The sequence below is a fragment of the Antennarius striatus genome, chromosome 12, assembly GCF_040054535.1.
Source record: "Antennarius striatus isolate MH-2024 chromosome 12, ASM4005453v1, whole genome shotgun sequence".
NCBI lineage: Eukaryota > Metazoa > Chordata > Actinopteri > Lophiiformes > Antennariidae > Antennarius > Antennarius striatus.
Window position 1 is genome coordinate 8,220,813 of NC_090787.1, and position 21,688 is coordinate 8,242,500.

The 21,688-nt window shown below is 39.6% G+C and overlaps 1 protein-coding gene across 5 annotated transcripts in view; it reads left to right on the forward strand.

The window, feature by feature from the left end:
* pard3bb (par-3 family cell polarity regulator beta b) overlaps positions 1-21,688 on the forward strand; it is a 187,273-nt gene that overhangs the window by 110,208 nt on the left and 55,377 nt on the right. For all 5 annotated transcript variants that reach the window (XM_068328667.1, XM_068328663.1, XM_068328665.1 and 2 more), the window contains 2 exons: positions 9,049-9,156; positions 9,430-9,804. In XM_068328667.1, coding sequence (XP_068184768.1) covers positions 9,049-9,156; positions 9,430-9,804 — 483 coding nt within the window. The remainder of the gene's footprint in view (positions 1-9,048; positions 9,157-9,429; positions 9,805-21,688) is intronic.

A 21,688-nucleotide genomic window follows, 5' to 3' on the forward strand; every position in this document is an offset into this window, starting at 1 on the left:
CTATCTCACCATCATGAATATTCACATGGTGATAAAACATTGGTCACACAGTCAGATGGTTGTTATAGTGCAGTTGCTTTGAGTCTTCATTGTGGTTGTGTGCCTGGCCACATGCCCGTTAGCTTCCAATACAAAGTGGTGTTGGGTTGTCCTTTTGTCCTCTATGAACTTCTACATCTTTTGTGTTTTCTTGCTCACGCCCATAAGATTGATGCTTCTTGCTCATGCCGATTGATGCTGGAACACACACACACACACACACACACACACACACACACACACACACACACACACACACACACACACACACACACAGATGACAAGACAGCTTAGAGAACCATACTCTCAACCCATGTTAATAATGTTTATAGAGCATTAAGTTTGGGTTTTTGGTTCGCGTGGGTGCCAGTGTGTAGGCATGCTTTTATATGTGTGTGAACGTGGGTGTGGGTGTGTGCATTTCCATGGAGCTGGTTGTGAAAAAGGCGATGAAGAGACAGTCTGTGCAAATGAGAATATGGTAATCTATTAGGTGAGACTGGGAATGTACTAGATCTACCAGAACCAAAGGAGGACTGCCGCTGCCAGTGCATCATATTTATGAGGTGCTTGATCTGTGTATATGTGCACGCTGTTCCTTTTGAGATTTAAATTGTGTGAATTTATTAGAATCTATGTAAATAAATTCATGTTTGCCTGTTTGGTTGTACTTATGCTGGACTCATATCCGTCTTGTTCCTATTTTCTCTGCTTTGTGGGCGCACATGTGTGTTTTTGCCTGTACATATGTGATTACTGAATATAAGCAGGATGACCTGTATACTTAAGTACATGCATTCTATAATATGTGGTTATAAAAGCAAAACTTAAAAGTTAAAAAGCAGCATAACTTTGAAAATCAGCTGTCAACTAAAAATGGAAAGAGAAAAAAAGCATAAAATGAGGTTTCAGTGAAACCACTACCTTTAATTTTGGGCATTGTATCTGCTCCCCTTTTTTCACCTCTCATTCATGTGTAAAATTAGAAACTCCTCCATATTCGACCCTTTTTTTTGCCCCTCCCTCTGCAACTGATCATAATGAGGCACCTCTATTAGCTTAAAGTGCCCCTTCGTGGGGACCATTAGCCCATCTCGGTAGGGGATGCTTTCTGCGACCATTCTGAGCTTTATTTATTTCTTTTTCTTGTTACTGAAAAAGCAAGAATATTAGTTTAATATGGCTTTGCTCCATGATTTCATCATTGCTCACGATTTAGTAGTACAATAATGACTCTGAATCAGCCTGTAATAGGGGAAAATTTCAGGTGATGTTTTACAGATATTACCTGATTAAAAGATAGTTTCCAAATCAGTATCTGATGCTTTTTGTAGTTACAGTAGTACCTCAAGATACGAGCAGCTGGACATATGAGTTATTTGAGATACAAGCTGTCTATATTCTTGTTCGACATACAAGCAATGTCCGAGATCCAAGCTATGCTTCGGGACACCAACTGTAGTTGGTGGATGGATACAACATCAACTGTGACTGTGTGTAGTTCTTTCTAGGGTGGCAGTACCTCAGTCCACTAGGTCTTGGGTTTGGGACCGGAGGGTGGCCGTTTCACGACACGCGTGGATCAAAAAGTTTGGAGTGTGAATTGGCAGTGGAGAAGTGTCAGTTCACCTCCTGAGCACTGCCGATGTGTCATTGAGCCAAATATGTGTGTGTGTGCATGTGTGTGTTTGAGGACCTGTACACTATATGTATAACAGTGTGAATAGACTAAGGGTTTGGGCTTTTTTACAAGGATGGAACAGGTTAAAATTATTTTAATTATTTTAAATGTGAAAATGCTGTTTGTCATTGAGTTTTCACTTTTGAACTTAGTCACTTAATGGAAAAAGCTCATATCTCGAGATAATTTCATTGGTGAACATATGCTTTTCTTATATCTGCTTGAAACATCACAGTTATGTTAATGGAGAGGCAACCTAAAATTAGTGCGACAAGGCTGATTCAAGTTCTTTATGCAGGGCTTTTGACCCTACATCGCTTTTCATTGTTTCATTATTAGACAGCGCATGCTTGAAAGGAAGGAAGGGCCCACCATCTGCCAATCAAGAATAATGACAGGAAGTCATTGGGGTGTCACAAACTTGTGTCATTCCTGCCAATCATTTGTTTGTGTGTGTGTGTGTGTGTGTGTGTGTGTGTGTGTGTGTGTGTGTGTGTGTGTGTGTGTGTGTGTGTGTGTGTGTGTGTGTGTGTGTGTGTGTGTGTGGGTGTGTGTGTGTGTGTGTGTGTGTGTGTGTTTGTGTGTGCTTTTTCTTACTTGCACACAAGCTTGTCTTTATGCACATTGTCTGTCTACTAACATGTATGTTTGTCTGTGTGTGTGTGTGCCTGTGCTTGTTATCAAAGCACACTTGTCATCCATCCATTCCCTTTGGGAGTCATTTGCCAATGACGGTAAAGGGAGGCGTGGCTATGAAGCAACAGAGGGACAGAGAGAGAAGAACAGAAGAATAGAAAGAATAGGCGAAGTGAGAGCCACAGATGTTTGCACTCATTCTCCGTTTGTTTGTGAGAGGCTTTTCTCCTCGTGGACCATTCAGAGGCAAAGTGTGGAACAACCCTCTAAACACTCAGTGCCCGTCATCGCAAGATGCATGTCTGTGTGTTTGTTGTGTGTGTGTGTGTGTGCTTCATAGCAGTTTATTGTCAGTAGAATGATATATTTTTAGCCCAATGAATGTTTTGACCAAAAGTAGCAAAGCAACCAGGTCAGGCGTTATTAGAAAATGTACTGTTATTCCAAAAAAAAAAAAAAAGAAAACACACATCTCAGCAGTCAAGGTTCCCTTCTTGTTAGGATAGCATTTAGACATTATTTATTGTAAATGCGTTTTAATCGAACCAGTCAAAAGAAAAGAGAAAGTTAAAAAGCAATTCTGTTAAAAGCCTGTTGTAGCAGAAGAAATGATAAGATAACCAACATTCTAATTCAGAATTATTAAAGAGTAGCTGTCTTACACCGAAAGCAGCCCAGCAGTCGGGCTTACTCAGGCTCTCAAACCATGGTGTATGAAGAAAGAGGGATCTGAACTGACTATACATTGTTTAAACTTGATATTTTAACACATATTCTCTTACACTCCATCAGCACAGATTGGAGAAAATGTAATCATTATCTTGTACTCAATTTGACTTGTTTTTTAAATCAGAATAAAATATGAAGTTACATAAATTCCAGTCCAGTTTGGAATGGATCGTGTGATGTTGGGAGCTCAGCAACATTGACCTCAGAAGGAAACAATAAGTTGCCGATTAAAAATTCTCCAAAGGTCACAATTTCTTCTCCTTTATTTAGACCTCTGACCAAATAGTTTGGTTTTCATTCTACCTTTCCCTACGCAGATGGAGGCTATCAGAAATGTCTTTATGTGTTTCTAATTAAATCTTTTTCAGGCAGATGAGTAGCCATACAGCCATACATACAGGCTGTGGTGTTAGGTCATGAATATTCATGAGAACCATCATGTTCACTCTAATGATGGAATAAGAGGTAATTTATTCTGTCTAACTGGCAAGCAATGGACTGTTCTCACTGGAATTATGCTCAAACCATAATGTCCTGGTTGTTCAGGCTACACACTGTGTTTGGTGTGCATGGGTAACAGACTTGTAGTCAGTTCATTTCCTCACATCACAGAAAAAATATAATAAAATGGCAAATTTCTTCTTTCTTAATTTCCCTTCGGGGATCAAACCAGTATATAAAATAAAAAAAAATAAAAAAAATAAAACAACATAAAATTGAAAATGAGGAAAAAGTATCTTCACCTTTAGCACCTTTTTTAGCAAGTTTTTTTTTTTTTAGCAAGTTTTTTGCTGTGGCTCCACTTTGTTAATGGTAATTTAGCTGATAATTACCGATTTTAAAATTCTGAACATGAAAAAGAAATTTATACTATAACAATGAAAAGAAAGAAATGAAATAGAAATATAACATGTTGAGTTACTCTGCACAATACATGAATACAGAAGTGCAGCGGGAGGAAAAGGTGGAAGGTGTGTGTCAGACTAACCAATTTATTTCTTATTTAATTAAATAATCTTGTTCTCTTCATTCCTGCATGCATAAATATGCTCGGCTGAATGTCAAACTAAAAGACAATGTCTTTTTTGTCTTTCTATTTATTTTAGTTTCCTTATCTGTTCTCACATGTATTTTATCGTTCCTATGCTTAGTTTCAAAAGGATTTATATATGCAAAACATGTACACATTATTGAATTGTTGTGTTTCTTCTCCTATTCCTTTCGTCCATGTCTTTATTTAGTACAGCCCAGCAATTATGATATAAAGTAGGAGGGACAGAGGAGGCCTTCCTAAGCTGTCGTCTATAGTCTTTGAAAATCCTTCTTACTCACTGGTGGTTATTTTCAGATAATTGAATTTACTAATAGATTGACTCTCATGAAGTCACGTTGACCCAGAAGGACAATTACCTGATGACTCCCAGCTTGTGTCCCAGATTTCAGGTGTCTGGTAAACATTGATGATGAATCTTCTATTCATTTGAGTTTCCATTTAAATTGGGAAGTGATTTTTTTCATCCTGACATTTACTCTTTTTTTTCCAAGAGTTTTTGCTATTTTAAATCTTACACTTTTTGAGTTTGATTTGTGAAGCAGATTTCAACCACATATTCGACCCAGTGGCTTGCGAGATGTTTTATTATCTTGCTTGCTGCTTGTTCCGTGTTTTAGATCCATGGTTTAGATATTGAAAACTACAATTCTTAGAAATGATTAACCCCAATTCATCTTAATTTTTTAAAATTTCCTTATTAAAAACTGAGGTGAGAGAAGAAACATGGGTGACAACATAGAGGAGGGGATAGGAGAGGTTAAGCGCTAAGAGAGGAATGTGCCAAGGGGTGACATGCCAAATGAGAATGACGCTTCAATACAAGGGGTGACGGTGAGGTAAGCTATGGGTGGAAGGAAACTGAAATGGGGGCAATGAGTGAAAAGGAGGAGAGTACCGGGGTTAATAAAGGAGGAAAAGGTAAAAAGGAAGGCTGGTTAAAGATTGGCAATATAGAGAAAGAGCGAGAGAGAGAGAGAGAGTTGAATGAAAGGGTAAGCGTCTAATGCTATAGGTACAGTGGCAGTAATTAGAGGGAGGCTTGTCCCCTGTGAGGCACATCCACAGTGTTGATGCACACACACTGTTAAAGCCCTTCACTGCCTTTAACATTCTGCACGTTATAAAACTATATTAATTCAGCGCAAATATTATACCATTTTTTTATACCATGGCAATGCATTGATATGACCGGGTCAAACTATAAAATCACACATAAGACTTCATGCCTTAAAATGACTGTGAACGTTGCTTTAAATAATGCAGGTGCAGTGATACTTCAAAACCATTGGCAGCACCGGGAAGCAGCAGTGTAGACAGCAGACTAATACATCAGTAAATTCAGTACATAAATCAAATAAAAGCATATTATAAGGTCATGGTTTTTATGTGGAGATATTAACTATTTAGTGTGTCTGACTGACTCAATAAGCATACCCATCTCACTGTACGGCTCCTGCAGTGTTAAATGAGTAGTCTGTTTTTTTTAATGCATCAGCATATAAGCAGGCTGCCGAATGGCTTTAAAAATATAAATCAGACCATTGTCAGCATAAAAAATGGCATTATTCCTGTCCTGGGATTAGGGAGAAAAAGAATAAAGCAATACACCTCTGTGCACTAAAGGGGTGACATTAACTGATCTGGTATAGTATTGTGCGTGTGTGTTTGTGTGTGTGTGTGTGTGCGTGTGTGTGTGTGTGTGTGTGTGTGTGTGTGTGTGTGTGTGTGTGTGTGTGTGTGTGTGTGTGTGTGTGTGTGTGTGTGTGTGTGTGTGTGTGTGTGTGTGTGTGTGTGTGTGTGTGTGTGTGTGTGTGTGTGTGATTCATGGTCTTTTGTAGGTAAATCCTTGTCCGGTAGTGCACTGTGCTCTTGATGCTGACCACACACAAACTGTATTGACTAATGTGGTTTGTGTATTGATATGTGGCCACTTAAAATGAGCCTCTAAGTCTATTGTGTGTACGGCATCTCTTAATTTGGATTAGACTGCATTGAGTACATACTGTCAGCACCAATCAATATATCTAATTTATGGAACCAATCATAGTTCATTCAGTGATGTTTGCATTACTGTTGACTGCCATAACCCTCTACATACAGAACACACACCACAGTTGTTGGCCCAACTGCTTGATACTTCCAAGAATGACCAGACACTCCCGGTTATCACTTATGAAGTCAGAATGGTCAAAGTCAAAGAACGTCATGCTCTGACGTAGACCAATTTGTATTTTTGTCTTTTACTATTACAGTGTTATGAAGAAGTTTGGGCACCCGTGAAAAATTTCCAGATTTTCCTTTATAAATCACTGGTTGTTTGGATTAGTAATTTCAGTTAAATATATCATATAGCAGCGGCACTGTGGCGCAGTGGGTAGCGCTATCGCGGCACAGCGAGGCGGTTCTGGGTTTGAGTCCTGCTCTGTGCGGAGTTTTCATGTTCTCCCCGTGTCTGCGTGGGTTCTCTCCGGGTTTTATGGGTTAGGGTTAGGCCCGGGTTAACAACGACCGCCATTGGTGCTGTTCACCTACAGGGTTCGGTGGGAGCTGGACTACTGTTGGTCGAAGAAGGAGAAGGAGAGGAGGAAAGTGTGTTCGTAGGAAGATAGAGAAGAGGAACGCCAAGAGTATAGGACTGAGAGTAGGGACGTTGGATGTTGGAACTATGACAGGAAAAGGTAGAGAGTCGGTTGACATGATGCAGAGGAGGAAGGTAGACATACTGTGTGTCCAGGAGACCAGGTGGAAAGGTAGCAAAGTTAAAAGTTTAGGAGCAGGGTTCAAGTTGTTCTGTCATGGTGTAGATAGGAAGAGAAATGGAGTAGAAGTTATCTTGAAAGAGGAGTTTGTTAGGAATGTCCTGGAGGTAAAAAGAGTGTCAGATAGTGTGATGAGTCTGAAGCTAGAAATTGAAGGGTTGATGTTCAATGTTGTTAGTGGGTATGTTCCACAGGTAGGATGAGCTGGAGGAGAAGGAGAAATTCTGGTTTGACATTGGTGAAGTGATGCAGAGCATACCTATAGGTGAGAGAGTTGTCATTGGTGCAAACTTCAATGGACATGTTGGTGCAGGAAAAAGAGGTGATGAGGAGGTGATAGGCAGATTTGGTATCCAGAAGAGGAATGCAGAAGGACAAATGGTGGTTGACTTTGCAAAAAGTAAGGAAACGGCTATAGTGACCAGAGATGTTGTTTGGTCTAGAGACAGTGTCACTGAGGAAAAGACAGGAGACAGAGCTGGAGGTAGCAGAGATGAAGATGCTGAGGTTCTCTCTGGGAGTGACCAGGAAGGATAGGATCAGGAATGAGTACATCAGAGGGACATCACATGTTAGAGGTTATGGAGATAAAGTCAGAGGGGCCAGACTGAGATGGTTTGGACATGTCCAGAGGAGAGATAGTGAATATATTGGTAGAAGGATGCTGAGTTTTGAACTGCCAGGCAGGAGGCCTAGAGGAAGACCAAAGAGGAGGTTTATGGATTTAGTGAAAGAAAACATGAAAGTAGTTGGTGAGCGAAGAAGACACAGAAGACAGGGTTAGTTGGAGGAAACTGATTTGCTGTAGCGACCCCTGAAGGGAAAAGCTGAAAGGGGAAGAAGAAGACAAATTAGTGCTAAAGGTTTTCAAATTAATAAACAAGGGTGCCCAATTTATCTACCGGCCTACTTTTGTTTAAGTAATTATTGGAAACTTTATGTAAATCTTATAAACTTAATTTCACTTCTCAAATATTACTCTATTTGTCTGCTATATGATATATTTTTACTGAAATCTGGAAAAACTTTTCAATACAACTGTATATGATGTCTTTTACTTTGATATGCCGTAATCAGTTAGGATGTTTATCTACACTGTTGGCTTCAGAATGGTATTGATGACTGGTTATGTTTGCTACATAATCAGTGTCAGTGTGGTGTATGATTCCTATCTGGTTTCACAGCACCATATTCAGGTTATACAAATATTGTACAAGATATTATGGTATTTTAGGGCGTATGCTGAATTGAAAACAGTGGAAATTAGATATTTGAAGGTCCCGTTCTTTTTTTAATTCATGTCATTCAACTGCCAGATGTCCAACTACACTGTATTTGAAATGTTTTACCCCAAAGTAAACCATGGTCCTAGCTGATTTCAACAGCTTGTGAGGAACTTTCAGTGTGTCGGTCTGAGCCAAGTCATTACAGCACACTGTTACATAGCCTGATCATGAACCACACATGTGTGCGCGCGCACACACACACTCACACACATGACTGAAGTGGACCTATCTAGTTAGCCAAATCCTAACTGAGTCCAACAGTTTGTGAGGAACTTTCAGTGTGTAGCTCTGAGGTAGGATATTACCACACAATGCTACCATAGCCTGAACTAATTCCACTTCGGGATGGCCATGCTTTGGGCATGTAAACGAATCACTATCGTCAATCATTCTGTCCAATCACAGAGCGCCGTTTGTGACGTCACTAAGGGCAACTCTAGCGAACTCTGATTGTTTTGACTCGGTCAGGGCCATCGATTCCTAAAAATTCAAATGTCTATTGATGCAGCAAGCAATTGTTAACCACATTCTAGGAGTTGGTCGGGTTAGGGAGAACCGCTATATATATGTAGAGACCTGAAAAAGTGTGATTTTAATTCTAGGACCTCTTTAAAATAATGTGTTTTTTTATTAAATTGATGACAGCACCATGTTTCAAATAAATGGTGACATTAAAGTAGTTATTTTGAGTTTCCAATGGAAAGACAATTTGAAATTGAGTGGTCATGTCCACCACATTCACCGTGCTATGCTCACCAAAGGTGTGGAGGATGTGTCATTTCTGATTTGGAATGTATGTTTTCTTTGATGGTTTTCCCTGTTTGTTTCTGACTTTCTTTTGTCGACCTGCTTCTGTCTTTTCAGATTTGGGAAGAAAAAAGAGGCAAAAGAGGCAAAAGCGGCTCAACAGCGGCTCAAGTCAGACATTCTGAGTTGTCATGAGCTGGAACGGATGAAGGATGAGCGGGAAAGGTGGGGCGATTTCTGGAGATGAGACAATTATGATTTTTGTGCTTTAAATTAGCTGACAAACAGATTCACATAGTAAGTAGTTATATTCCTGTAGGTATTTTCCCAGTGATTGAAGAGGATTGTTCGCTTTTTATTCTCATGGAAGAAACAGAAACCAATTATTTTCATTCTGGTCTTTTTTGATTTCTCATTCTTTTCATTCACTTCACCACTTGTTACTCCATGCTTGTCGTTTCTGAATGATGTCTTGATCAGTTCTCCTTTGTCTCTCAGAATCGAGGCACCCCATCCTGAGCTTAGAGACCACCGACCCAATGAACAGCAAATTGGTGGCAGGCCTGAGTATCCAGATGTCGAGGATGACGAAGCGGATCCCAACTATGCCCGAATACAATCTTTCAGGGACAGAAATATTGCTTCAGTGCCACACCTGCTGCCTCATTCCCCTCCCTACAGTACGATTCAGCAAGCCCACACCCGTACCCCATCCCCACAAGGCCCCTCAATATTTCCAGGCCATGGCGGTCATTGTAATGACCCTGTAGCCATCCCTGATGATGACCCTCTTGACAGGCTGTATGCCAAGGTCAATAAACCAAGGGGAGCTGGAACTACATCTCCTCCTCTCCCTGCTCCTGCCAATGACAGGTAAGGCATCATGACCCTCTCAGGATACTGGTATAGGACTCTCAATGAGAGTCTGGTGTGAATTACTGTATCTGTTCAACCCCTCCCCAAGCTAGAAGGTTAGAGTTAGAGTTAGAAGGACCTCCCTGGTTTCTCTCTGCTCCATTCCTCTCTCATACCTCTTCACCTCCATGGCCTAGTATTATCTTTCTGATGCTTCATATGTATCCTTCTCTTCTTCCCTCACCTGTGTAAATTAGATTTATCTGCCACAGGTCACTGTGTGTATGTGTGTGAAAGCAAGAGAGAGAGATGTGTGTATGTGCGCATGTGCACTCATGTGTTGTGTTGTGTGTGGAAATAAAATCACCGCAGGACTCAATGTGTTCCTTTCAGCTCCACCATCCCTTCTCCTTTCCTTTACTATGTCGGTCACAGCTCACCTGCCTCTGAATACATCTACCAGTACAGATACTCTCACACACATTCACAACCACTTCACTGTTGCTCCGTATCTTTGTGCAACAAAGGAAAACCTGTTTGATGGACAGTTCCAGGCTTCATAGATATGTTGTCTGACACTGTGTATCTATCCTGCTGTCTCTTACTTAGATGAAACAAATAGAAACATTAAGACACACAAAGAAATAATAGTGTAATTTTCTGCGTTGCCAAATGTATAAAACTCAGAAAGAAGGTTAAAATATGTAATATGAAAGGATTGTTTATGATCTGTAATTAGGCGAGTATCTCATGGTCTGAGTTTTAATATTAAGTTGTGAAATACTTCAACAAATTTATCATCATATGGATGAATGGATGAATCCAGGGTGGGCTTTAGACAGTGCGCACAATCTAAACTTGTTTAAACTGTGCATCTTTATTTAATATTTACTGAGGTTTTCCCATGTCTTTCCTTTATGAAAAGAACACTGGGAGAGACAGTGTTCATCACGTCCTGAAAGCCAATGGTGCATATAGGAAGATGTCCAGATACTTGCTGACAGCAATCAGCAGTGTCTGAACGGAATGTAGTCCGTCTGTTTGTGTGTGACTTTGCGTTACTATATATTGAGGAAAGCCAGAGCAGGGTTTGCATGTAGGAAAAGGAGATAATCAAAATAACAAAGGTCTGTAATGCCATCAGTACCTTTCACACGCACACACAAAAAATACAATAAAACACATAAAAACACAATAACGTACAGCTCATATATTTACGTAAGCCATTGTCTATGGGAACACAAGTCTTGGATATTAAAAATCCAGACAGGCACTGTCTCGCCCCTGATGAAGTAGCATAATGATAATAATTTAAAGGATGATATGGCTCAGGCTGCCCTGTCTGACGCAAACTTTTCCCTTTATGCTGTTTATAAACAGTTTGTTCAGACATTGGAAGTAATGTGAATTTTCACAACTCCAGGACACTTTTTTTAATTTTTATGAAAGTTAGGAAACTGATTTCCTCTTTTTTTCCTTTTGTTTTTGCTACATACAGTATATGACTTCATTGGCTTATTTTAGTTATTACATGCAATGAACTAATTCTGTTTTTTGTAATTGTTGTTGTTGTTGTTGTTGTTGTTGTTGTTTACTTCACTTGTGTTACACGGTCATCAGCTGTCAGTACTGCAACTGACTCTATCAGCATTGGGCTGCCTCCTAGTTCCGTTCCTTGCTAGAAAACTGTGCTCCTTATTACTGATGCATCTCTTGTAATTTCAAAAGCCCTCTTAGTATTTTACTCTGGGCTGTGCCTCTCCCAGATGAAGAAAAAAATCCCATGTCATAGCGCAGGAATTTAATTTGAATGCCTGTCGAATATAGTAACTTATACCATCAACACCTGAATTCTGAGGCACTACTGTTCTGTTCCGTTTTTTTATGCAGTTAGCTTTGTGCTAAATATCTTTCTTGCACACTTTTCCAAAGATGTATTCAAGCAAATTATAAATTTATACATAATATCAACTGTTTTAAGAACTTAATTTCTAAAGAGCACAGCCAGGATAAATCTTTATGCGTGGCAAAGTTTAATGAAGAATCATTTAGCAAAGTTATTGCGCACACAGACACTTAAAATCCTTTAATTTCGTTTCGTTTCATTCATGTTTCACTTTATTGAAAAAATAACATCTACATGTATCCCTCTTGTCAAATACACAAAGTAAATGATATAGTGCCTCCACATTGGCAACTGAAAGGTGTTTTCCTTCTGTGTTATAATGTCAGTCAAATCTGACACTTATGATCTCAACTATTTCTGTTATTAACTACATTAATGGTGTCAAGTGTGGATGGCATTCTGAATGGAGAGAGATAAACGGCAACGTTTTCTAATTTAGTCAGCCTCATGTGGACGTGCAGTCGTTCTCCTGGTTTCAACCCTCCTGCAGCTCTTTGTCTCTTTTGTCTCAGCACACAGATGGATAGACTGGAGGGCCTGAATGCCTCATATAAGGGAGGAAGTAGTGAGAAAACTGGGGTGGGAGGATGAAAAGGTGCTCTTTAGACCATTTAGAAATGGAGAGCATGATTCTTTTCCCCAATTCTAAATACAAATATACTGTACTTTGCCTCTCGCTCTCTCTCTCTCTTTCTCTCTCTCTATCTTTCTGTCTTTCTCTCTCTCTATCTTTCTCTTTCTCTCTCTCTTACTCTAACACAAACACACACAGACACACATTCATGTTTCTCAAGCCTTAGTGTCCAATAAAGCCATTTTCTGTGCTTACACAGTTTGACATACTGCACAAAATTGAGGTATTTAAGATCTCTCTCTAACACACACACACACACACACACACACACACACAGACACACACACACACACACACACACACTCACATACGCAGTCAATTTTCTGAAGTGACCACCCAAGCCTTGCTTGAGTGCTGCCCTCGGCTTTCTTGAGTGGATGCCCAATCCCATCCTTGCCTATCCACTACGTCCACCACCTAAGTGCCCCTCACAGGTTACCATAACAACAACAACCTCTGGCACTCCACCAATTAGAAAACAATCAGTCTGAAGAGATTGTGGAGTGAACTTTGGAGTGAACTGTGGCATATAAGTGAAAAGTAGTAGAAGTCGGAACAGAAGCAATACATGTCCTGAATTTCCCTTGGGATTATTAAAGTATGTATCTATCTATCTATCTATCTATCTATCTATCTATCTATCTATCTATCTATCTATCTATCTATCTATCTATCTATCTATCTATCTATCTATCTATCTATCTATCTATCTATCTATCTATCTATCTATCTATCTATCTATCTATCTATCTATCTATCTATCTACTAAAAATGACCAGATACACCTTTTTTGTTTTGTTTTTTTTAAGAAAAAAAGGAATTAACCTACTATGGTGTCATTTTGGTAATTTTTTATTCATTTTCTTCTGCTGTATCTGCCGCAGTGGGTCACGGGGAGCTGGAACCTATACTATGGTGTCATTTTGGTAATTTTTTATTGTTCAGTATTAAAGAATAAATTTCAGTTTCTATATGGAGGGGCCATTGAGAATGAATTGTTTGTTGTTACACTGTTGAATGGTGGAATGACAAATCAAAATATAACTCCAGCTCAGAACAGGGGCTGTTATATTTTTATCAGGCTGATTTCTAGCTGTTCAGTTGGTCCTAACTCAGGAGCACCTGTAACTTCAGTTTTATTTGAACTTCTGTATTAGCGAAGTATTAGTATTTTTTTACTTGAGTATCATTGAGATGCATGGCTTTAAAACAACAGAATCAAATCTGGGCCCTGCATTTACATATTTTGGTGAAAAAAATAAATGAATATTTATTTTTTCACCAAAATAAATACTCATCCTCTTCATAATATTTATGAAGAGGATTTTCTTTGTTTAGCCATTATTTGAAAAAAATCATCCTTCTACTTATACAGAAATTATGCACATTGAACAAGGTACCCAAAACCAGCAGAGACATAAACGCTGGAAGAAGTTTTTTTAAAATGACGGGTCTGTGTTGTCGTGTAGATGCTGTAACCAAAAGAGTCCAGGGGCATCTCCCTGTGATGAAAAGCACTTTGATGTTAGTGTGTTTGACCTGTGTCTACATGTTCACACAGAATGGACCGGATTAAAACCAGCTATTTTCTGACGTATAACAACTCCACATCAAAGACGCATTGATAAAAATGCTTGACAGTTGGATATTTGTTCATTTGTTTCTTTTTTTATGAGCCATAAAGTTTATATATTTATTTATGTACTTTTTCTTTCATTCATTGACGTTCCTCGCCAAAGACGCCAACACCAGTTCTGGGCCAGACAGGGATGCGCTGCCTGCTGGTGGGAGAAATCTGTGATAGGTGCACTTGGTTTATAATACCAATACATATGTTTTCATATGAAGTATGAAGTCTGATTTTATTGTTTTATTATAGAATTTACATGGGTTCCTGCTAGTATTTATATAACAGCGCTAATATGGATTCACCGTGATGTCTACAATTGCGTCACTTCCACTGTCACGGGGCACTCCATAAGTTATGATAAATTTTGTTTTTCCAAGTCCCTATTGATCATAAAAAAATAAAAATGCCACCACAACTTTTGTTTAATTATGTTTCTTCAAATACACACTGATTCATTATAACTTTACTGTCCCTAAAATATCAATCAATATCTGATATTATACAATCACCTCCACTAAATGTGTTTAAAATCCAAGGCTTTGCGGCAGGTGCGCATGGTATTTATCCATCAAACACAGTCTGTACATATAGGCTGTTGTAATGAGCTGTTAAACTATATAGCATTGTTATAAAAAGAAGTGTGGAATGTCCACCTCATTTAAACACAGGGAGAAGCAGGTGGATTCAAGGACCCCACTGGAAATGTTTGAGAGAAGTTTGGAGTGTTTTTGAACTAAAGGGGTGAGAAAAGGAAGGTTAAGTAGGATTAAGAATAAAAAAGAGGTAAGTAACAAAATAAAAGAGGAATGCATATGGAGGTCCCTTATCATGCTTTTTTAATTCATGTCACACAGCTGCCAGATGCCCAACTACACTGTATTTGAAATGTGATCCGTGGTCCTCAATATGTTTGAATATTGTTAAAATCACTTCTGTTCTGAAATGTGCTGTGTTAATGGGGCATACCTGTGAGCTGTCTGTCACCAGCCCCCTCGCCCCTCTGAGTTGCCTCTATCAACACCTCCCTGCCCCTCGTGTTCACATGCGTTTTGTTTATGTGCAAAACGTGAATGTGCTCGCATTACAGATCTATTGATCGAAGTAGCCTGGAACTATTTTAACTATCAGTAACTTTGCTGCTACATATTTCGCTCTAAATCTTCTTGTGTTTTGCGCTCTTGTTTTTCATGATGTAACAGTTGATTTCTTGGTGCTAAGCATTGGAACAGCTTTCTTAGTCTACTGAAAAAGACTCGTGTAAACACGATGAGACCGGCCAGTGAGATAAGTAAAGCTGTGTTTTCCGAAAATCGTCATGGATAATGAGATCGTGGATAACACGGAAGCTAAGCTAACCAAAACTAATGAAACATGGGATTTTTCGTTTAGTTTTAGTTTAGTTTATTTATTTATTTTTCTTTTTTCCAGACATGTTATTACAACAGATTTCATTTTCATCAGTGTTGGAACATCAGCAACAATATCTGAAAGAAAAAAAAAAAAAGGTTTGACAGGTAGAAGCCATTGGCTTGTAAGGTTCCCATCCCCTAAATCAACAACATCTCTCTCATTGCAACACATTGTCAACCAAATTCATACATTGCATATCACAATTCAGCATCAATTATTTTATTTTGGTTCATTATTGTTTTATTTGTCCATTCTGTCCAATAGGTGTGCATCTTTACACACGTCTTTTTCAGTTTTTAACAGTAAGACCAAGTTTTTCTTTTGTATTCTCGTGTGTGTTTGTGTATGTATGTGTGTGTGTGTGTGTGTGTGTGTGTGTGTGTGTGTGTGTGTGTGTGTGTGTGTGTGTGTGTGTGTGTGTGTGTGTGTGTGTGTGTGTGTTCGGCACATGAATCTGATCATTTTCAATTCTGTCCAGTCATGAATCCAAAAGATACCAAATAACTATTTATGGAGGAAGCGTTTATTTTCCAGATTCTAGGATTTGGTCGGGTTAGGGAGGACCATTATATATATGTAGAGACATGAAAAATGTGTTTTTCATAAAAGGACCCCTTTAAACAAATGTACACAACAAAGAATCAGAAGTGGACAAAAGACAAGACAAAATTAACAGATGGAAGAGTTGAAGGAAAACTGATTTTAACTGTAAAATAGTAAGAGAGAAATAGACAATAGAGAAAATGAAAGACTAAGTTTAGGGAGAGCAGAAAAAGTGGGAAAACTAACAAAATGAGAAGAGAGGAAGAGTGAACTAGTGAAGGAAAACAGTAAGTGTCAGTGAAAGTTTAGAGCTAAAAATGAAGTGAAAGAGATGAGGATGACAATACTACAATTTTTTTCCACCAAGTGCAGGCATGAGTGGACCCAAATAATTGCAGAAAAAGTGGATCATCTAGGGAACTGAAAAGAAGGGATTCAGAGAGGAGGGGAAGCTGAACACGTAACGTAGGGAATTAAGTGGTCAGAGTGAGCACCAGCAACTAGACATCGCAGGCGGTGTCAGTCCATGCCCAGGGCTGCAAGAGAAAAAAAAGATATGGTATAGTAAAAAAAAAAAGGATGAACTGGAGTGAAGTGAGATGCTGGGAGAGGAGAATATGAAGAGGACTACAAGAGAGGAATGAGAAGAGGTAGGGGCCAAGTGATGATGGCAAAAAAGAAAAGGACCAGTGTGTGTGTTTTCCGGACTCAAAGCGCATGTTTCTGGCCAGCTAATAAGGAAAATCCCTCAAGAGGCACTTGTCCGCTCCATCGCTTCCTCCCCTTTGCTCTCCTTCCTTCTATACACCCTTTCTAGGTCTCTCTCTACTCTGTTGTACTCGCTTCCTCTTATTTATGATTTCCGCCATTTGTATTTGCAGGAGTAGTTCTCATTGAAAAATAAATTCAATGCAAAGAACATCCTGTCAGAGTGGAGCACAAACATAGTGGAAGGACACTTGGGCACGTAGACTCAGGCTCTTCAAAGGACGCACAGATGGACGGACGGAAGAAACATTTCAGAAAAATATATGAGTTCCAAAGGAGAATTTTAGATTGTGGATCATTCGTGCTATTTTACATCTACTGTATGTACACAGTTAAATAAGTTCTCATGCATGACGTATTATGAAAATCAGAATTAAATTTGAGGAGTGGTAGCCTTTCATAATAGTTGTCTTTATGTCTCAAGCTCTATTTAACAAATTATTACACATTGCCTAGTCATTTGGGTTGTTAAAGGGGTCCTATTATGAAAATCACATTCCAACAATCTGGTAACAAACACTTCGTGCATCAAGAAATATTTGGAGTTTTAGGAATTCATGGCCCTGACCAAATCAAAACGATCGGATTTTGCTGGAGTACTATTTGTGACATCGCAAACGGCGCTCTGTTATTTGACAGAGTGATTGACGATATTGATTGGTTGACATGCCCGAGGGGGAGTTCGCTCAGGCTACAGTAGCATTGTGCAGTAATGTCCTAGCTCGGAGCTACACACTGAAAGTTCCTCACAAACTGTTGAAGTCAGCTAGCATTTGGCTAACTACTACTACTAACTACTACACACACACACACACACACACACACACACACACACACACACACACACACACACAAACTTCCCCTGCTCCCTGTGTCATAAGAAGTCGAGACCAAACCAGTAATCTGACTGAGATACACGTGACTGACTCTGTATCCATTACAGGATGTAATACCCCTGCATTTTTCTCACTGTATGTTAGTGGATGCAGACTAGGGAAAATAGGGATGGTACCCACTCAATAGCCATTGATCGCTCCCTGCGATCTCCCATTGTCCGTGACGATTGTCGGGAAACAGCGTACGTCCTGTCTATAAACATCTCTTGTCGTCACCACTGATTTTTGTCCCTTTTGCAAACACTGTGTGTTGTAAATTCTTTGCGATGTTTACCGGTGGTCTCAATGGGATCAGCCCATGTAGTGTTTACATAATGAAAGACGAAGTCGTGTTCGGCTGACAAAAATGAGAAAAATAAGAGCGGAATACGTAGTAGTAAAGTAACCGAAAGTTCAAAAAAGTTCCAGATGGAACGCTAGTGTGCGCACTTTCAAGTGGCTCAGGCAAATAAAGCGCACATGAACGTGAGGGGTGAGGGAAGTGTTGATAGAGGCAGCTCAGAGGGGAGAGAGGGATGGAGATAGGGAGCTGAGAGCCATGCCCCATTAACACCAAGCCTTTTGGGGCAGAAGTGATTTCATCAATATTCAATCAAAGATATTGAGGACCACGGATCACTTTGGGACAAGACATTTCAAATACAGTGTAGTTGGACATCTGGCAGCTGAATGACATGAATTAAAAAAAACACAATATAGTTGGTGTGAGAGAAGAGGGTGCAGAAGACAGGGTTAGGTAGAGGGAACTGATTCGCTGTGGTGATCCCTGAAGGGAAAAGTCGAAAGGAGAAGAAGATAATATGGGACCTTTAATTCTGTCTCTAGCTTGCAGAGTGTGGCAGGTATTGAACTTTGGGGTTAAATTGTGTTAAGTGTCAAGGCTGTTCAAATTTAAACAAAATAAAATTTAATCTAATGTGAAGAAAAATGCAATAGAAAAACTGTTGAAAGGGAAATAGAAACAGGATCACGCCTCAGGACTTGTCACAGGACTTGTCACAGTATCACCATGCATTTTAAACTCCAGCAATAAAGTCTGCCTTTGGTCATACTTTAACTCCACAACCACCAGGGCTGGCAAATGCTTTGTGTAGTGTAACACCGGGCTCAGTTTTGAAGATAAGACTTATCCAACATGCAAGAAGCCATTGAAACTTAACATTAGCCTGTGCACATTTGTTACAAGACAATATACATTCATAATTGTCGTATGGATGAAATCTTTAGAGCAGAATTTATTGGTTTTACAAAACAACTATTGCATTTGCTGACAGGCTGTCTCATCTCAGTTGATCTTCCAATTAGAACCGCCAAGTAGCAAGGTCTTCTCCTGGTTGTATTACAAGTAATCGAGATGTCTCATGGTAGTAAAATGAACACTCAATTATTGAGCAACGACTCAACTCAACGATCCTGCATCTGACATTTCAATCGCACACTCTCTCAAAGCATGTGTTGTACAGCTACACCATTCATTTTAGAACCAATTCTAGAACCTATTGCACACCTGTGCAATAATCATGTTTTGTTGACATCTTAACGTGATACTGGTGGATTATTTGAGCAAAGGAGAACTGCTCATAATCACAGGTAAAAACTGTAGTCCCAGATCTTTATAATTTTTAATCAATATTTGCTCACAATCAGAAGGTAAAAACTTCAGTCACAAGTCTTGATCATTTTTAATTAATAATTGTGATATCAGTGCAGTCACTTGTCCGTGCCGGCATGTATAAAGGGACATCAACTGCCACTGCAAGAAAAAGTCCTCTGTTCAATAATTGTACAAAGTCAACTTTTCCATAGTTGATTAATTATTATTGTACCACAATACCTCCTGTATATTTACAGCATTATTTACACTAAATGATCTAAATATACCAACCCAAGGCAACTCTTTTTACATCAGCTACAAATCTGCCTTTAGAAGTTGCTATCTACAGATGTGGTGGATCACGTTCAGCTGTTAAAATAAAAAGGGACTGTTGAGCCAGACACCCTGCCTACATGATTTTATGCCAGTCAATTTCCCACCTGTTGTACTCCCTCTCTCACTCTGTCTGACACATACACTGTCTCTCTCTCTCTCTCACACACACACACACATACACACACACACACACACACACACACACACACACACACACACACACACACACACACAGATAGAGATAGAGAGAAAGCTTGTCTGAATAATATTACGCCTGACCGTCATGATGATAGCATTTCAGCCTCCTCTTGCACACACTGGCATATAGACAGCTTGTCTGATTGATGTCATGGCAGTCGATAGAGCACTAATTACCCCCTGTGCCTAGATGGCACCACGTAAGGAGCAGTGTCATATCCTGTCAGCGGCACTTAAAAAACACGTGTCACTTCCTGTTAGCCCACAGAGGAAAAGGGGGCACCAGAGTAACCCGACAGCACATAATCTACACTTCTTTTTTTCTTGACCCACCTGCCATTTTATTGGCGATCTTTTGTTGTCAAACTTCATTAGCGGAAACGTCGGCTTATTAAAGCTCTGTACAGACTCAGGAGATTAGGAGGAAGAAGATGATGAAGCACAAGATGGGGCGATACAGAGCGAAAGAAGAGGGAACTGGGGCAGAGGAGATGGTGAGGAGCAGATGATGAAGAGATTAAGATGGAGTGGGAGGGAAGTAGAGATGGATGATATCAAGGTAGAGGTGGAAATGACAGCAGAGATGATTATCTGCATAAACTGTGGAGGGTAGAAAGAGACTGGGGAGGGTGGTGACTGGAGGTGCAAGAAATTGAAAGTAGATTAAAGAGAAACGTTGACAGAATTGCAAATTTTACCACTAAATGAGACACAGTAAAGAAAAATGTGAAAAGAAAATGAAATGCATCACAGAAATGACAGAACATTTAACATAAGAAACTCATATCCATGTCAGCAGATGAAGGACAGTCGCTCTCACTGATGAAGCTGTTTCTTCTTCTCAGTGTGAGTTAACAACTGAAACAGAGATACAAGATAAAGGGAGAGTGGGATCGCGCATTGACCCGTGGCTGTTGTTGTGATCTACTTGATCCATGTAGGACACAGCTGATAATGACCCTCTCCTACACAACTAGACACTGGGGAAAACACACACACACACGCACACACGCACACACACACACACACTCACACACACACACACACACACACACACACACACACACACACACACACACACACACACACACACACACACACACACACACACACACACACACAGATAAACACAGTTGTGGGTGTGTGAAATGAAAAACCCTTCCTGTTGTCATCAGTCAGTAGGAAACAACATTTTTCATTGTCTGCACGCTCAGTTTTTAGCCAGCCTTAAATACGGTAATATACAGGCATTATGACTGATTGTTATTTATTATAATAATCAGTGATGATGCAAGAGAGATGCTTTAAAGACAGACAAATGTATTTTACTGTACCTTAGTTATCATCAATGCATCATCAACAATAAAACAGCAATGACCAAACATGTTTTACTGTAGACATACTAGCAGGAACCTGTGGAAATTCCACAATACAATAACATCAGACTTCATACCAAACATATGAAAACAAATCTATTGGTATTATAAACCAAGCACACTCAACGTAGTCAAAGATCAATGTTGCGACGTAACAACTTTGTGTTGGCAAATCATGGATTGTGCTGGGCGAGCATTGTGAAGCCATAGATGAATGTTAGCCAGCTAACTGGAGAAAGAAAGCTAATCAATAGTGAGGTTGGGAAAGGAGCGAACATTAAAGGAGAAGGCACCTGTCAAAGGAGCAAGTGGAAAAGACATTTTAGGGAAGTGATAGTTCTGTTAGCTGACTACATGAACAGAACTGTTTGTAGTTACTTAAAGACTGTTTTTGTCGGATGCCTGAGAAGCATTTTGGATACTACATCGATTGTCCCATTCCAAACGGAAACCATAGCTGGACAGACTGTTCGTGCTAGCCAGCTAGTTTCACTCAGTTTGCAGTTTTTGGTGTCATTCCTGGTGTTTGGTCTCTCTGCTCCATTTAGTTATTTCTTCTCTTAACATAGTAGATGCCTTACGCCATATCGTTCATGTGATTCTTTCTGGCA